This window comes from Amblyraja radiata, chromosome 4, assembly GCF_010909765.2.
Source record: "Amblyraja radiata isolate CabotCenter1 chromosome 4, sAmbRad1.1.pri, whole genome shotgun sequence".
Lineage (NCBI taxonomy): Eukaryota > Metazoa > Chordata > Chondrichthyes > Rajiformes > Rajidae > Amblyraja > Amblyraja radiata.
The window spans coordinates 31970048-31989715 of NC_045959.1; the positions used below are offsets into that span (position 1 = coordinate 31970048).

The 19668-nt window shown below is 40.7% G+C and overlaps 1 protein-coding gene across 1 annotated transcript in view; it reads left to right on the forward strand.

Annotated features, from left to right (window-relative positions):
* ext1 (exostosin glycosyltransferase 1) overlaps positions 1-19668 on the forward strand; it is a 127579-nt gene that overhangs the window by 103881 nt on the left and 4030 nt on the right. Inside the window, exons 8-10 of the mRNA XM_033019206.1 lie at positions 690-779; positions 9556-9716; positions 13646-13817. Of these exons, the coding sequence (XP_032875097.1) occupies positions 690-779; positions 9556-9716; positions 13646-13817 (423 nt within the window). The remainder of the gene's footprint in view (positions 1-689; positions 780-9555; positions 9717-13645; positions 13818-19668) is intronic.

Genomic DNA, 19668 nt, shown 5'->3' on the forward strand with positions numbered 1-19668 from the left:
CAAGTTAAAGACACATCCATTTTGAAGCCCCATATATTCCAGCCCCCAGTTTATTGAACAAAATTGAGAAAATGTGAAAAGAATATCTTGCAAAGTAAATATTGTTTGGAATTGTATGCACAAGTTCACGAGGAATTATTTCACAGTTTGTGATTGAAACAATGCTAAATTAACCAAGAAACTGCACTGGATATCCCAGACCATTAACTCTAAAGTTTGCATGTATGTAATTTTAAAGTTTAATCAAAAAAAGTCAATTATTTTAAGGTTTCCAAAAATTGGTGAGGAGAGACAGAAATAGTGTTTTAGAATGAGATGGGTACTTTCATGGCGAACAAGAAAGGGAATAATATCTCTTTTTATATATAATTTCTAATTATTGCAATTATTAAATGCTATGTGACTAAACAAGTGGCATTGTATAGTATCCCTTGTTTGGAATATTTTGCCAATGATTTGCAGCATCTTTCTCTGCACTTAATTTGAAGAGCATAGCTTGCACAGAGGAAGAACACAGCACTTGGTTTAAATTGCCACAATGAGTGTAAAAGTTTGAATATATTTTCAGCGGTGACATTATCCAATGCACGTAACAAATAGATATTGGACAGACAGAGGCATTTTTATAAGCCATCTTGTCATGGATTTGCCTCCTATTAAAATGCACTTTTGTTTCTCTGGACGTACAGGTTATGAGCAGCCGTTTTCTTCCATATGATGCAATTCATACACATGCAGTTCTTAGCCTTGATGAAGATACTGTTCTTTCCACTACGGAGGTAAGAAGATTTAATTTGTTGAGATTCTCTTATTAATTTGCAAATGCATTGTCTATTTTGGAAAGTTCAAGGTTTGATCCCTGTTTGTAACAATTGCAACAAAACTGTATTTTATTATATGTCTCTAAGGTGCAGAAAAAGCCACTGCAATTAGATTTTCTCTGGGATTCAGGAAAGAATGAAGTCATTTAGATTACTACTCCTGTTTCCTGTTGATAAAAAATGTGTGATCTTGAATGAAGTTATTGTTACGCCCATGAATGTCTGATATTTATCAACTGCCGCATTGAATGATAGATCATCATCTTCTCGCGTATGGCGTGTACAGCCTAAAGTTGTAAGACATCTTGTTCTGTTTGATCTTGTTTGTGCACGCCAGGTTGATTGCATTCGTCGAAGCAGGGTGGACCACGTGAAGGTTATAACCTCCCACCACAAAATGATAGATGGTCTCTGACCAATCCAAAATGATACCTTCTATGCCACTTGAGAAGTTTGAGCAATACCATCACGTTTAATAAAGTTAGCAGATCTAGTTCTGTAAATTTTTAATAGATCAAATATTTAAAAGAAGTATGATTTGAATCAAGCTAGCTCAGGGTGGACAATTACCAAGCAAATATGAATGGAGATACTAGACCCGACAAATGCTGGAATCTTGAGCAAAATCAAGCTGCTGAAGGAACTCTGGGTCCGGCAGCATCTGTGGAGGAAAATCGACAGACGAAGGATCCAAATGCAAGACAATGTCTTAATTTCCCTCCATAGATGCTGTCAACCCACTGGATGTTACACGTATCATGTGCTAATAGGTGTTTACTGGGGTGGAGGAGAATAGGTTAATGTGGGGGTGGTTTGGATCAGCATAGTCAGATAGGATGATTGGTTCACAGAGACTAGATTTTTATTCGAGGGAAATCGAGAGCAGAAAGGATGATATAAGTGGTTTAATATAAAAATTAGTTATGCGACTAGAAAATATTTTGTGTTTTTTAATGGTATAAAAAAAATTCATGCAATTTGGAATGGGCCGTTAGAAATGTATTTTCGTTGTTAAACTCTAATAAAGAAATCTAGTGTTCAGATCTGTGCAGGTATTTGCCCCTTTCTCTGTAATCTTCACTAATCCGATAAGCCCAAGACCTCTACATTTTTCTAATTCTATCCTCTTGTGCAACCTCATCATTGTGCATCTGATCACAGAGGCAGTGTACAAGACCAAAGGTGGCTCACGGAAGTCAATGTTTATTTTATTAAAATCTCCAATAGCATGCCGTCAATTTGCTTTCAAAAACTGTAACACAGAAATTTGTTATTAAAGCCATATTTCTTAACAATTGAGTCCCCTGTATTTTATTATATGTCTAATGATTTAGGGACCTATGAGAAATTCTGATCATTTAAACGTGAGTGGTTTTGCAAATGTTAATTAGGAAAAACTATTTGTATTGGCTCATTGAAAATTAAAGACAAAATAAATGGTATCTTGTAACCTTTTCTAATGACGCAAGTGATTTTTTTCAAAATAAATCTGTTCAGAGCTCTGTTAATGTCCTTCAGGCATACACCCTGCTTTTTCTGGCCTTGCAATGAGAATATTTTTGTTTGTGGTGTAAAAAATATTTTTAGCAATCTGAAACTCATTCATATAGACACTTGTGAAGGAAAACAGATGACATTTTGAAGAGTGTACACAATTGGTGTTCTTTTACCAGCTAGGGACAAGGATATTTTTCTGAAAATGGAAGGTGCCAGGCCTCTTTGATTTCTGCACACGTTTTAGATGTGCACAAGGCACAGTTTGACAATTGCGTGCCTGCATTGTTGTATCTGGTGTATTTCCATATCTGATTTACGCTGTTGAAGTCATCAGTGTAGATAATTCAGTTTGCTAAAAGGTATAATCTGTTACTATGCCACAGGTCAATAATGACGTAACTTGTTTATTTTGACAGAATGGTGTTTGTCTAAGTTTTAATGTGCATCTTTCAGGCTTTCCTGGATATTAATTCCTTGGCCATCTCCCCGTACTTGCAATGAATTGATACACAATGTGGCTCAACATTTGGAATAGTCCAAGAGGCAAGTTTCTTGCAGGGTTCCTTCATCTTGTTCCCATGAGAGTTATTTTACTTCTCAGTGAGATCAGGGCATTGATTTTAGAAGTTCGGACATAGTGTTACAGTTTCACAAGACGTTGGTGAGGCTGCATTTTGGGTACTGTGTTCCTTTTTGGTCACCCTGCTATAAGAAGGATGCCATTAAGCTGGAAAGAGTGCAGAGAAGATTTATGAGCATGTTGCCAAGACACGAGTGCCTGAGCTAAAGGGAAAGATTGGGCAGGATAGGACTTTATTCCTTGGAGCACAAGAAGCTGAAGGGTGAAATCATGGAGGTGTGGAACATGTGGGGAGCAGATAGGATGAATGCAGAGTCTTTTGCCAAGGGTAAGTGAAATCAAGAATCAGAGGACATAGATGTAGGTGAGAGAGGCAAGATTTAAAAGGAACCTGAGGGGCAACCTTTTCACTCAGAAGGTGGTGGGTATATAGCATGAGCTGTCAGAGGAGGTAGTTGAGGCGGGTACTATAACAACATCTAAAATAAACTTGGGTAGGTACAGGGTTAAGAGTCAAGAGTGTTTTATTGTCATATGTCCCAGATAGGACAATGAAATTCTTGCTTGCTGCAGCACAGCAGAATATGAACGGTTTGGTGGTATATGGACCAATCACGGGTAAATGGGACTAGTTTAGATGGAGTATCTTGGTCGACATGGATGAGTTGGGCCAAAAGGCCTGTTGCCATGTTGTGTGACTCTGAATTGACTTCCAGACTCCTATATATGCAAACTCTCAGATGTTGGTATTGGCTAAATATGTGAAAGCACAATGGAGTCTATCTATTAATGTCTGAAGAAGGGTTTCGGCCCGAAACGTCGCCTATTTCCTTCGCTCCATAGATGCTGCTGCACCCGCTGAGTTTCCCCAGCAATTGTGTGTACCTTCGATATTCCAGCATCTGCAGTTCCCTTTTGAACATCCTATATTTGATGTTCTGACCGATGAAGGCAAACATACCAAATGCTGCCTTTACCATTCTGCATGGCTTGTTACTTTCAGGGAGCTACAGTCTTTGACCCCGAGATCCCTCTGTGCTTGAGTGCTATTAAGGGTCTTGCCATTAACTGTATACCTTCCCCTTCCATTCAACCTGCCAAAGTGCAACACCTCACACTTGCTCGTAGTTTAAAAGCTGACAATATATGCACAATGGAGTCTATCTATTAATGTTGGTTAAAGAACATTGTTATGTGAATAATCGGAATACAGTTTAGCAGTTGTGTTGTTCCAATGGTTCAATCAATGATTGAATGGTTCATGGTTAAGGGGGAACTGTACAAAAGGGACGGATTGCATCTTAACAGGTGGGGGACCAGCATTCTGGCAGGCAGGTTTGCCACTGCTACACGGGTGGTTTTAAACTGAATAAGGGGGATGGTGTGTCAAATGGGATAGTTGAGGATGGAGTTAAAGGGAAAGGGTTTCTTAAATGTGTGAGCGGAGAGACAGAGGGGTGTAAAATGAGGGTAGAAGCAATAGGTAGCAAGGTGAAAAGTAAAAGTGGCAGGCAGACAAATCCAGGGCAAAAATCAAAAAGGGCCACTTTTCAACATAATTGTATAAGGGGTAAGAGTGGTGTAAAAACAAGCCTGAAGGCTTTGTGTCTCAATGCAAGGAGCATTCGTAATAAGGTGGATGAGTTGAATGTGCAGATAGCTATTAATGACTATGATATAGTTGGGATCACGGATACATGGCTCCAGGGTGACCAAGGCTGGGAGCTGAACATCCAGGGATATTCAACATTCAGGAGGTATCGACAGAAAGGGAAAGGAGGTGGGGTAGCGTTGCTGGTTAGAGAGCAGATTAACGCAATAGAAAGGAAGGACATTAGCTTGGAGGATGTGGAATCGATATGCGTAGAGCTGCGAAACACTAAGGGGCAGAAAACGCTAGTGGGAGTTGTGTACAGGCCACCTAACAGTAGTAGCGGAGTTGGGGATGGCATCAAACAGGCAATTAGAAATGCGTGCAACAAAGGTAAAACAGTTATAATGGGTGACTTCAATCTACATATAGATTGGGTGAATCAAATTGGCAAAGGTGCTGAGGAAGAGGATTTCTTGGAATGTATGCGGGATAGTTTTCTAAACCAACATGTAGAGGAACCAACGAGAGAGCAGGCTATTCTAGATTGGGGATTGAGTAATGAGGAAGGGTTAGTTAGCGGTCTTGTTGTGCGTGGCCCCTTGGGCAAGAGTGACCATAATATGGTTGAGTTCTTCATTAGGATGGAGAGTGACATTGTTAATTCAGAAACAAGGGTCCTGAACTTAAAGAAAGGTAACTTTGAAGGTATGAGACGTGAATTGGCCAAGATAGACTGGCAATTGATTCTTAATGGGTTGACGGTGGATATGCAATGGAAGGCATTTAAAGACTGCATGGATGAACTACAACAATTGTTCATCCCAGTTTGGCAAAAAAATAAATCAGGGAAGGTAGTGCATCCGTGGATAACAAGGGAAATCAGGGATAGTATCAAAACAAAAGATGAAGCGTACAAATTAGCCAGAAAAAGCAGCCTACCAGAGGACTGGGAGAAATTTAGAGACCAGCAGAGGAGGACAAAGGGCTTAATTAGGAAAGGGAAAATAGATTATGAAAGAAAACTGGCAGGGAACATAAAAACTGACTGCAAAAGCTTTTATAGATATGTGAAGAGAAAAAGATTAGTTAAAGCAAATGTAGGTCCCTTGCAGTCAGAAACAGGTGAATTGATCATAGGGAACAAGGACATGGCAGACCAATTGAATAACTACTTTGGTTCTGTCTTCACTAAGGAAGACATAAATAATCTGCCGAAAATAGCAGGGGACCGGGGGTCAAATGAGATGGAGGAACTGAGTGAAATCCAGGTTAGCCGGACAAAGTCAGCATGGATTTATGAAAGGTAAATCATGTCTGACGAATCTTATAGAATTTTTCGAGGATGTAACTAGTAGAGTGGATAAGGGAGAATCAGTGGATGTGTTATATCTGGACTTTCAGAAGGCTTTCGACAAGGTCTCACATAAGAGATTAGTATACAAACTTAAAGCACACGGTATTGGGGGTTCAGTATGGATGTGGATAGAGAACTGGCTGGCAGACAGGAAGCAAAGAGTAGGAGTAAACAGGTCCTTTTCACAATGGCAGGCAGTGACTAGTGGGGTACCGCAAGGCTCAGTGCTGGGACCCCAGCTATTTACGATATATATTAATGATTTGGACGAGGGAATTGAATGCAACATCTCCAAATTTGCGGATGACACAAAGCTGGAGGGCAGTGTTAGCTGTGTGGAGGATGCTAGGAGGCTGCAAGGTGACTTGGATAGGCTGGGTGAGTGGGCAAATGCATGGCAGATGCAGTATAATGTGGATAAATGTGAGGTTATCCACTTTGGTGGCAAAAACAGGAAAGTAGACTATTATCTGAATGGTGGCCGATCAGGAAATGGGGAGATGCAACGAGACCTGGGTGTCATAGTACATCAGTCATTAAAAGTAGGCATGCAGGTGCAGCAGGCAGTAAAGAAGGCGAATGGTATGTTAGCATTCATAGCAAAAGGATTTGAGTATAGGAGCAGGGAGGTTCTACTGCAGCTGTACAGGGTCTTGGTGAGACCACACCTGGAGTATTGCGTACAGTTTTGGTCTCCTAATCTGAGGAAGGACATTTTTGCCATAGAGGGAGTACAGAGAAGGTTCACCAGACTGATTCCTGGGATGTCAGGACTTTCATATGAAGAAAGACTGGATAGACTTGGTTTGTACTCGCTAGAATTTAGAAGATTGAGGGGGGATCTTATAGAAACTTACAAAATTCTTAAGGGGTTGCACAGGCTAGATGCCGGAAGATTGTTCCCGATGTTGGGGAAGTCCAGAACAAGGGGTCACAGTTTAAGGATAAGGGGGAAATCTTTTAGGACCGAGATGAGGAAAACATTTTTCACACAGAGAGTGGTGAATCTGTGGAATTCTCTGCCACAAAAGGTAGTTGAGGCCAGTTCATTGGCTATATTTAAGAGGGAGTTAGATGTGGCCCTTGTGGCTAAAGGGATCAGGGGGTATGGAGAGAAGGCAGGTACAGGATACTGAGTTTTATGATCAGCCATGATCATATTGAATGGCGGTGCAGGCTCGAAGGGCCGAATGGCCTACTCCTGCACCTATTTATATGTCTCTATGGTTCTTTATCGTCACATATACCGAGGTACAATGAAAAATGAAACAATTCATAAAGTATTACTACACAAGCACAATCTTAGATCAAAGTACAAAGTGCATAGAAATAGCTCAATGAGACAATATACAAGAGTTGGCAGATTTTGTGTGCAGATGGCCATAAAGGACCCTTGTCCTAGTGGAGATACAGGGTCATCCTGGCCAAGTGATGTTGTAGGCCTGCTTCACTATCCTGTGCCGCTGCAGGCCTCATCTGGTCTGCGCACTTGGTCTCTTAGAGCGGCACCCTTAACCAATCGTGCCCAGGTCTGCTGCAGGGCCTCCAGCCATCGCCTCAGTTGGGATTCTCTCACCAGCCAGCGAGCCATCATCTCTCTCCTCGCCCAGTTAACTTCCAGCCTTTTTGCTCCGAGGGCACCTCCTGCTGCCAACCTTGAAGGCGCAGAAGATAAAACCCCGGTTCATCTTTTTGTTCCTCGCTTCTGCCACCAACTTTACTCTCTCCACCCACCTCTCCGATCCTCGGGGATAAGCAGGGGCCGGGCTCGGCGGCTTCCCTCTCGAGGACGGGTTTCCTGGCTCTGCGGTGGGCATGTCAGGCCTGTTACTGGGGGATAGGCGAATGCCTGAACAGGTGCAGATTGCTTTATTTATTTTTTTGAAGGCGCAAGGAGTGACTGGATAAACTGGATTTGTTTTCCTTTGAGTAGAGGAGGCTGTGGGGATTCCTGATTGAGGTGTACAAAACTATGAGAGGCATTCATAGAGTAGATGGTAAGAAACAGTTCTTCATGGCAGGGGTCTCTAAGCCAAGAGGACATGGGTATTAGTTGAGAAATAGAGATATAGCAGTCCCGCGGAAATTTTTTTTCACAAAGGCTGTCAACTTGGACCATAGTGAGCTGACAAGCTTGCTTTAGTACTGTATGACTTTGGCTCTTGCTCTGGCTAACAGTAAAGAGTGGTTATTCCCCTAACTTAACTGTACCCTGGAACCTTTACGTTCCACTTTCGTCCCCTAACTTGACTTCCTTAACCTGGTGCTTTGGCTAATTTGTATATTCTCCCCACAGTCCCTGCCCTTGTCCATTAAGGAAATGGTGCCTATAATTACATGGTCAAATCCATGCATCTTTCCTGCTTGAAACATAAAGGTCAGGATGGATGTAGGAAAAATGTTTCCCCCACAAGAAAGATTATAACTAGGGATTACTGGGGAAAATTAAGAGGGTAACAATTTAAGATAAGGATGTGACAAAAGAGATTCTGCCAGCAGATCGTGAATCTTTGGAGTGCTCTCTCTGAAAGATTAATGGATGCTGTTCTTGAATATTTTGGTAGATATATTCTTGACGAACAAGGGAGTGAAAAGTCATTGCGAAGATAGTTCTAATCCAATCTTTTTGAATGGTGGAACATAGAAACAGGCGTGAGTGGCCTACTCGTGTTTCCAATTATATTCAGAAGAGGGATGCATTTGAATGAATGCAATCTTCCGAGTCCCCATATCTGTTTCAACTGTCACACTCCTTTTTCTGATTGCTGACCAAATCAGTATTGCTTAATACAAGGATTTTGACTACTTCCTTGTAATTTCTACCTTGGTGCTTCAGTGCCTGACACTTGACTCTGGTCCATCAACTTGGAGCAGATGTTCCTTGAGCTGCAGATTATGGCTAATATTGATCATGATGGATCTCCCCACGCTAGTGTGTGCTAGTGTGTCACCTGCCCTGCCATGTGTATTACAACAACCTTTTAATAGTTTCTTTAATTACTGGCTTAGTACCAATTTACATTGTTCTACTTGCTCTGGATTGTAATTTGGAGCAAGCTCATGAGACCTCATAAAAAAGAAAACTACCACACTCCTGAACTCCTGCTGTGGGTTGATACCTTTGATTTATTTTTTTCCATTATCTTGATCTCTTGATTTTAGTTTCTGACAATGATTGTTTGACATAATAGTTATCTTATTAAGCCCTCGGAATTTGGATTTGGTGCAATCAAATAAATGTTACTCTAATTAAATGTTAATGTAATTAAAGGAAAATTCATAAATATCCATGCTTTATGCTGATGCATACATTTATATGTATAAATATGGCTTGGTAAACTTGATATTTACAATCCAATCTTGAAAATATTAACAAGCAGATGCCACCTAATCCCTTCATCCTTTGAAAACTGATTTACAAAAATAGATTTGTATGGAATTCAGGTCAGCCTTAGAAAAGGTGTGTTTCTTGGATTTAAGAACAAATATTATAGCTACAATCTCAAATGTATTGTGCAGATTTATAGCCTATGATCATTTAATGGCCATTACACTGACAATCATTTTTGCTTTTAAAAATGATCAGAATAATAAACGTCTCTACCCTCATAAATTACCTCTAAGCATTTAACTTTTGTTCTTTCATAGTTATAAGTTGTGTGTACATAATTTTGCCACTAAATGGACTCTGGCTTTATTAATATTTTAGGTAGATTTTGCCTTCACTGTGTGGCAAAGTTTCCCTGAGAGAATTGTGGGATACCCAGCTCGCAGTCATTTCTGGGACAACACAAAGGAAAGATGGGGTTACACATCTAAATGGACGAATGATTACTCCATGGTCTTAACAGGTGCTGCAATCTATCACAGGTATGAATGCAGGCATGCAATAAAACATCTGAACCTATTCATAAAGCAAACAATTTTCACAAAGGCAAAAATTTCAGTCAGGAATCTATCAATTTATTTTCCACTGTAAGACGGAGTTTTGTATCCTTCGAGTGTGTGTATATATTTTATATGTTCTCCCCATAATTTTGCTTGTTTTAAGGAGTACAATCACATCATTGAAATTGCTTAAAACCACTGTCATTCTGGTAAATTATACCTTCTACAGAAATGTCCCACTGCGGCGACCTAATTGGCGAGTTTAGAAGAGTTTGCCCTCGACTCATGCTCACAGCATGGTCGACACGAGGTCCTAGGATGTCTTTGTAACTCTCCTTCATGCGTGAGAGTAGTCCCCGTGCACTCGAGGCCTCAGCTAGGTTGCGGCGTATTTTTCAACATGCTGAAAAATGCCCACGAGTAAAAAAAGGTTGCCATGGGGGGAAAAAAGTCGATATTTTTTTTACTCATAGGTAGAGTTGAAGTAGGTTGTAGTAGGTCGACATGTTATTCGTTGGTAATCGAGGGTAGTCGAAGGTAATCAAAAGTAGTCGAAGGTAGTCGTAGATAGTCTTCAACATAGTCGAAGGGATATATATATGTATGTGTATGTATATATGTGTGTATATATATGTATGCAGTAGAATAGAGAGCTTTAATATCTAGATTCTAATGAAACCCTTCTCAATCCTCTGCTGTGAATCAGGAATTATTAGAACAGCAAGGTGTTATATTTTAACATCTTTTTATCATCAATAATGTAATTTGCGAACAAGTACTGAAGCGATGGGTGGCTCAGTGGTGCGACTAAAGTGTTACTGCCGCACAGCTCGTGATTCAGATTTGATTCTGTTCTCGGGTGCTGCCTGTGTGGAGTTTGCATAGGTTTCCCTAGGTGCTCTGATTTCATCTCACAATCCAAAGACATCCTAATAGGTTAATTGGCTACTGTAAATTTTCCATATTGTATGTTTGTGGTGGGAGAATTGAGGAATATTTGAAGTGATGTGCTTTTGAAAAGAAATAAGTTAGAGGGAAGTATTGAACTGAATTGAAAGAGATCGCATGGGAACAGGCCTTCCAGCCCACCAAGTCCATGGCAACCATCAATCACCCATTCACACTCGTTCAATGTTATCTCATTTTCTCAACCACTCCCAACACATTAAAGACAATTTACAGAGGCCAATTAACCTACAAACTTGCACATTTTTGGGATGTGGATGGAAACCATAAGAAATACGCATGGTCCCAGGGAGAACATGTAAGACCGCACCCAAGGTCAGGATTGAACCCTACCAGCTGCACCACTGTGCTGCTCTAAGTGGAGGAATGAGGCAGAACTGGTGTGGAGTCAATGGGATAATGAAGTAAAATATAAATATTGAAATTTTTCTATCTGGTTTTGCTGATTACAGTGTATGTGTTTCCTAACAATCGAAATCATCCCATTGTCTGTGTAGGAAGGAACTGCAGATGCTGGTTTAAACTGAAGATAGACACAAAAAGATGGAATAACTCAGCAGGACAGGCAGCATCTCTGGAGGGAAGGAATGAGTGATGATTCAGGTCGAAACTCTTCAGACTGAAGTCTGTCTTATGTCTGAAGAAGGGTCCTGACCCGAAGTGTCACCCATTCCTTCTCACCAGAAACCTGTTGAGTTACTCCAGCTTTTTGTGGCTATCTCATTGTCTGTACTCAGCCAGCCCATTCAACCTGTGGCCATGCTGACCTATAGGGCACATAGTACAGGTGCCACTGTATGCTGAATGAAGCCATACCTTAATGATAACTCTCAGGCATAAAAGGTATATGCACCGTTTTCAAATGTCTCTGATATATAGAAATGTTTAAAATTAGTTTAAATAGATTTAAGTTCTTTGAAACTCAAGTGTTTGAAATAATTAGATGTAAATTTAGTTAAGTAAATGACCGTAAATTAAAAACATGAATGTAACATAAAATAAAAAGAACAAACTTTTCAAATAAAATAAATTAGTGCTTATGGTCAATGTGAATCTGTGAAAATCCTTAACGAACTGCTGCCCACATTGGAGCATGAAGTAACCTTGTGCCATAAACATCAATGTAAATGCAACTGGCAAGAGTAGTTAATGACTATCAGTTATGCAAGCATTGCAAATGTCTATGTCTGGAGTCTAGGGATACAAATCTGCAGAAATGGTATTTATTCTAGTTGTGCTGCAACCTTACTAAGTTTAGGTGGCCTTGAGTCACTGATACATTGTCATTTTCAGTTTGTTTATCAATGAAAGTTAAGCTAGGGATAAATATTAAGATGAATAATGTTAAATATTACTTTGTAAAATATTTGAAGGCATTTTTAAGACTGTCCATGACAAGAAAACATTTAAAAACAAATACCAGAGCAGTTTTTAATCAACTAAAACCAAAAGTTTGAAAAAGTGAAATTCAACTTTGGCACTTAATGGTGTTTCTTCTACGTTTGATTGTTCCATTTATATTGTATAAATAGATCTTTGTTTTGCATTTTAAGTGAAAGATTTTAATTTTTCATTGTTCATCCCATCTTTGTTGCTACCTGTCCTTGGATAAACATTTATTTTATCATGTGTTTACTATATGGAGTTGCATTTCTTAGAGTTTTCTACTCTAGTATCATTAGGACAATTTTGTCAATGAAGGGCAAGGCAGGTAGGTAGGAAATCTGGATGCGAAATTGGAGACATGCTGAATTTTCTCAGTCTCTCAAGAAAGTAAGAGCTGATGCGTACCTTTTTGAGACATGCTGAATTTTCTCAGTCTCTCAAGAAAGTAGAGCTGATGGCGTACCTTTGTTGCTGTCTCGTCAATGTAGTTGGCTCATGACAGATCGTTGAAACATGAAGTTCCCAAACATTTCCACTTCAATGCTGATCGAGAATAGATAGGATGAATGTACACATTGATGCTTATTGGGAATAGACAGGGTGAATGCACGGTCTTTTTCCCCACAGTTGGGGAAATCAAGAATGAGGGGGCATAGGTCTAAGGTGAAAGGAAAAAGATTAAATGGGAACCTGAGGGGCATCTTTTTCACACAGATGATGTTGGGTATATGGAATGAGGACAGACGTAGTGGTGGGGCAGGTGCAATAACATTTCAAATACATTTAAAAGACGTTTGGATAGGTGCATGAATAGGAAAGGTTTAATGGGATATAGGCCAAAAGTAGGCTCTTTATATGAGTTTAGATGGGGCGTCGGTCATTATGGATGGGCCTCAAACTACCTCCCTCAGCAGCTTGTTCCATACACCCACCACCCTGTGTGTGAAGTTTACTCCTCAGTTTCCTATTAAATGTATGCCCCCTCACCTTAAACCCATGTCCTCTGGTTCTCGATTCCGCTGCTCTGGGCAAAAGACTGTGTTTACCCTATCTATTCCCCTCATGATTTTGTACATCTCTTTAAGATCAACCCTCATCTTCCTGCACTGTAAGAAATAGCCTGCTCAACCTCTTCTTATAGTTTGCCCACCCAAGGTCATCCTCTTAAATCTTCTCTTCCCCTTTCCAGCTTGACAACAATCTTTCCTCTGGCATAGTGACCAGAACTGAACACAATACTCTATATGCGGCCTCACCAACGTCTTATATAACTGCAACATGACCTCTCGTGCAACACGAATTAGTGGGATATTTCCCGTTTGAGTTGGGCAGCAGGACCTTTTTCCATGCTGTATGATTCTATGATTCAGTTTTCCTTTTTCATTTGTTAAGATAAATTAATTATTCATTCCAATTAGGTTATTGACGAGTCCTTGAATGAAATCCATAAATGTTGAGATATTTTACCCCTTAAATAAAAAAGAAAACAACCGGACAGTTTTAATTAGAAAAATTACTTTGTGATTAATTCTAAGGTTGTGCTTTTCCTGTTGACTTAGGTACTATCATTATCTGTACACTCATTACTTGCCTGCCAGTTTAAAGAACATGGTGGACCAAATGGCCAACTGTGAAGATATTCTGATGAACTTCTTGGTGTCAGCAGTCTCCAAGCTGCCACCTATTAAAGTAACTCAGAAAAAGCAGTACAAAGAGACAATGATGCAGCAGGTAAGTTAGTTGCGTAAAATGTGGAACCTGTCCAAACAACAGGTTTTGTGGCATTTGTTGAATTTCGAGCCTAATGCAGATTTACGGATTGGGGATGGGGATCATTCCTGGTCTCCTGCTTGATCTTTCTGTCTCTGTACTGAGTCCTTATTGCTGTGTGAGCTTCAATATTAAGGCATGTACTTTTTCAAGAGATTTGCAAAGGCAAAAACAAATACAATAGATTCTGAAAATGTGAAAAAATGAATGCTTGAAATATTCAGAAAATCTATAGAGGGAGAAATTGAGTTAATTTTCCGAGTTGCTAATATTTCATCAGAAAATTAGGAAACGGACTTGGTTAAAATTAGTGCAGAGAAGTGCAGCTGAATAACACAAACAGCCTTGGTGCTGGCTAAGAGAGAATGGTGTAGCTGAACTGTTTGTAGGACATGTGGACAGGGAAATGAATGCGCAGAAGAAAAATGTTGAAACCATAATATACAGACAATACTTTAGACTTAGAAATACAGCACGGACAGAGGCCCTTCGGTCCACCGTGTCCGCACCAACCAGCGATCTCACCAACATCTTTGGAATGTGGGAGGAACCCAGAGCACTCTGAACAATCCCACGCGGTCACGGGGAGAACGTACAAACGGGAAATATCCCACTGATTTGTGTTGCACGAGAGGTCATGTTGCAGTTATATAAGACGTTGGTGAGGCCGCATATAGAGTATTGTGTTCAGTTCTGGTCACCATGCCAGAGGAAAGATTGTTGTCAAGCTGGAAAGGGGAAGAGAAGATTTAAGAGGATGACCTGGGGTGGGCAAACTATAAGAAGAGGTTGAGCAGGCTAAGGCTCTATTTCTTACAGTGCAGGAAGATGAGGGTTGATCTTAAAGAGATGTACAAAATCATGAGTGGAATAGATAGGGTAAACACAGTCTTTTGCCCAGAGCAGGGGAATCGAGAACCAGAGGACATGGGTTTAAGGTGAGGGGGCATACATTTAATAGGAAACTGAGGAGTAACTTCACACACTCCTCAGTGGGTGTATGGAACAAGCTGCTGAGGGAGGTAGTTTGAGGCAGATACTATTGCAACATTTGAGAAACATTTCGACAAGTAGGTGGATAGGATAGGTTTAGTGAGATATGGGCAAGTGCAGTAAGGTGGGACTAGTGTCGATGGGACATTGGGTTGGTGTAGGCAAGTTGGGCCTAAGATCCTGTTTCCACACTATTCGGCAGCATTTGTGAAGAGCGTAAAGCAGTTAATGTTACAGTATGATGACCTTGCATGAGACATTCCTCAAGCTCACATTGGGTTTTGTTGGAAAGGTATCAGAGGCAGTCATAATGGGATGCAGAATTAAAGTGATTAACGGGACGTTCATGCTACTCAGCACTTCTCCAATTATTGTTCTCAGCACATTTTGAGATTCATGTTCTACTGCATGCATGCTCTTGAATTTCTCTGCAGTTTCACTGACACTATCTCAAAGCTTTCTGGTCAGCAATTCCACATTATCATTCGATACTTCAACGATAGACTCTTCCTTGCAAGCATCAAAGATTGCAAATTTGAAATACTCTTGGATCTTTCTCCTCTTTCACTTCTCCCTTGCTATCACTGTCATTTTCTGATATTTCCCTCCCTGCTCCCAAATAAACTCTCCCCATTAGAGGCTTCAGCTTTAACTCCCAATATACCTGGCCAAATGAAATCAAAGCCAGCAGGATACGAATATCATCTTCTGCATTCCTTGCCTCCATGCTTATTTCTTCATAAAGGAACTTTCATGCCAAACTGCGAATCCTTTCTCCACCCTTCAGAATTCCTGACCCACCTAAACCCCACCCTCTTTCCTCTAACATGCATTGCTAATTGTTGATGTGATAAGTCTATAAATCTTAGGAGCAGAATCAGACCATAGGCCCCATCATGTCCATTCCACCATTCAATCATGGCTGATCTTTCCCTCTCCACCCCATTCTCCTGCCTTCTCCACATAACCCTCGACACCTTTACTGATCAAGAATCTGTCAATCTCCGCCTTGAAAATGCCCAATGACTTGCCTCCACGGCGGTTTGTGGCAAAGAATTCCACAGATTCACCACCCTCTGACTAAAGAAATTCCTCCTCGTCTCTTTTCTAAAAGTACACCCTTTTATTCTGGGTCTGTGCCCTCTGGTCCTAGACTCTCCTAGCGGAAACATCCTCTCCACATCCACTCCATCCCGGTCTTTCACTATTCGGTAAGCTTCAGTGATGTCCCCCACATCCTTCTAAACTCCAGCGAGTACAGGCCCAGTGCCATCAAACACTTGTCATACATTAACCCAATCATCGCTGGGATCATTATAGGTAACCTCCTCTCGACCCTCTCCAACATCAACACATCCTTCTTCAGACATGGTGCCCAAAACTGCTTGCAATATTCCAAATCCAGTCTGACCAGTGCCATATAAAGCCTTGGCATTACATCCATGTTTTTATATTCTAGTCCTCTTGCAATAGATCCTAACATTGTATTTGCCTTCCTTAATACTCATTTAACGTGCAAATTAACCTTTTAGGACTCCTGCACCTACACTCCCTTATCACCTGATTTTTAAATAACCCCATTTAGACAATAGTCTACACTTTTTTTCTTGATAAGAAAATGCCTGACTGCACACTTTGCTTTGCTGTATCCCATCTGCCAATTATTTCCCAACTTATCCAAGTCCTTCTGCAGAGTCCCTGCTTTCTCTTCACTACCTGCCCCTTCAGCTATCTTTCTATCAGCTGCAAACGTGGTCACAAAACCTTCAATTCTGTCATGCAAATCATTCACATACAACGTGAAGAGTAGTGGCCCCAGCATTGACCCCTGTAGAAACACCATTAGTCACTGGCGGCCAACCAGAAAAAGCTCCCTTGATTCCCACTTTTTCCCGTCTGCCATTCAGCCAACCTTCTATCTATACCAGTCACTTCTCCAGCAGCCTCACGTGTGGCACCTTATAAAAGACCTTCTGAAAATCCTGGTAAATATCCATTGACCATCCTGTTTACTTGCAGTCTATCCTGGTTACTTCTTCAAAAAATTCAAGCAGGTTCGTCAAGCAAGATCTCCCTTCCACAAAACCTTGCTGACTTTGGCCTATTTTATCATGTGGTTCTAAGTACTCAGAAACCTCATCCTTTATAATGGACTATAAAATCTTACCAACTACTAAAGTCAGACTAACCAACCTACAGTTTCCCCTCTTGCTTCGCTCCCTTCTTGAACAGAGGAGTAATATTTGCAAGTTTCTAATTGTCTGGAACCATTCCTGACTTTAGTGATTCTTGAAAGATCACAACTAATGCCTCCACAATCTCTAAAGCCACCTCTTTCAGAACCCTGTGTTGCAGTCCATCCAGTCCAGGTGACTTCAGACCTTTTAGCTTCTTCATCTTGTATTGTGAAGACTGATGCAAAAATATTATTAAATTCCCCTGCCATTTCTTTATTTCCCCATTATCACTTTGTCAGCATTATTTTCCAGCAGCTAGTATTGCCTTTTTAGTTACTTTCTTTTGTTTTTAAAGATTTCCCAACAAACTTTGCAATATTATATGCCTCTCTGTTAGTTTTATACTGTCTTTGACTTCTCTTGTCAGCCACTGTCACCTCACACCCCTTAGAATCTTTTTCCTCTTTGGGATGAAAAGATCGGCGTCTTCCGAGTCATTCCCAGAAATTCCTGTTGTTGCTGTTCCACTGTCATTCCTGCTGGGGTCCTTTACTAATCAAATTTAGCCAGCTCCTCCCTCATGCTTTGTAGTTACCTTTACTCAGCGGTAATACCGAAACATTTGATTTCATCTTCTCCCTCTCAAACTACAGGTTGAATTTTATTGTATTATGGTCACCACCACCGAGGATTTCCTTTACCTTAAGCTCCCTAATGAAATTCAGTTTGTTACACAATACCAAATCCAGAATTGCCTTTTCCCTAGTAGGTTCGAGTATAAACTGCTCTACGAAGCTATCTCGCAGGCACTCTACAAATTCCTTCTCTTGGGATTCAGTACCAACTTGATTTTCCCATTCTACCTGCAAATTGAAATCCTCCATAGCCATTGTAACATTGCCTTTCTTGCATGCCGTTTCTATTTCCTGATATAATTTGGACACTACATCCTGGCTACTATTCCAAAGCCTGTATATAACTCCCATTGGGGTCGTTTTACCCTTGCAGTTGCTTAGCTCTACACACAAGGATTCTACATCTTCAGATCCTACGTCATCCCTTGCCAAGGACTGGATTTCATTCCTTACCAGCAGAGCTACTCCACACCCTCTGTCCACCTGTCTGCCTTTTCGACTAGATGTGTAACCCTGGACATTCAGCTCCCAGCTCCAATCTGTTTTCAGCCACATCTCCCTGATGCCCACAACATGATATTGACTCTCATCTTTTCTACTGCCCTTACTGACCAATCTTGGCCGCCTGAACTCGGAGCGCTCTGCCTACAGAGGATCAAGCACAACATTGTCAGTACACACCATTGAAACTTGCTCCCTCATCTCATTATCCTTTATATTAATGACTGGTGGTTCCTGCTCAGCCAAAATTTTAAGTCTTCATCTTTCTCGCTGCCAATTTGATTTTCTGTGGTTCATCACTCACTCAACCCTATTCTTTCTTGACTTCTCTATTTCCATCTTGGTGGATAGATTAGCAAACAGTATCCACTGCAAGCTCTCGGGTTATGAAGTAGGGTCCCAATCCAAAGCATCACCTATCCAAGTTCTCTAGAGATGCTGATTGACCTGCTGAGTTACTCCACCATTTTGTCTCTTTCCATAATTATCTCGACTGCACATCCTTCCACCCCCCCCCCCCCCCACCCCCACTCCCTGCAAGAACTCCATTCTCCCAATGCTTCCTTCTCTATTGTATATATTTCCACATCAGTGCTTCTGAGATGTCTTCCTTTATTAAGTCTGTGCAAAGAATCAATCCGTTTCTGACATTGCCAATTCAATTACTCTTGAACTGCTGTTGCATGTCTTTATTACTTCTAAGCTTGCCTAAATCCATGTAAATTTGAGATCATTCATATCTTTGTTGCCAAATATTAACTCGCACCAATTCCTTTTCACTGAGTACCTTTGTGCTTTCTGATTTACACCGGCTTCAAAATCAGCAGTGCTTTGATTTCATAGTTGTTCCTTGCTTTTCTTTAAAGCTTCCTGCGTCATCGTACCAATCACCTCCAGCGGTATAACATTTGTAAGATATATGTAGCAATGCTTTTCTAAGATTTCCTGTAGTTATGCTTACTGGCTGCTATCCCTTTTGTTACCTAGGGTCTAACCTCCATAATTACTTCTCCAAACCTCTGTTTCTCTGTTGCTCTTTCTTCTTTGACTTTGACCAAGTCTTTGGTAATCTGCCTTGTTGGATTGACAACCAATTTTAATCTGACACTTCCTGTGAAATCTCGGTGTGTAATGGGACAATATCAAAATGGAAGCTTTTTAAAAAATTGCCACTGAATTGTGTTGAGATATGTTAAGACAGGCTTTTTTTTTTAAATGGGTCTAAAGGAGGAGGGGGAATTTGAGGCTAAAATTCAAGAGCTTGGAGTCCAAACCAACATAGGTTCAGCTGCCAGTGGTATGATGATTTAAAATCTGGGTTGTGCAAAAGACCAGAGTCTGAGGGGTGAGAGTTTCAGCAGGAAAAAAGCTGAGATCAGGACAGAGAATAATAATGTTTCATAAGATAGTCCCAATGAAGCAGGTATGTGGTCAGAGGTTCATCCGAAGGATACTGTAGAACATTGATCTGACTGATCTGGTGATCTGCTTCAGCTTTAGGCAATT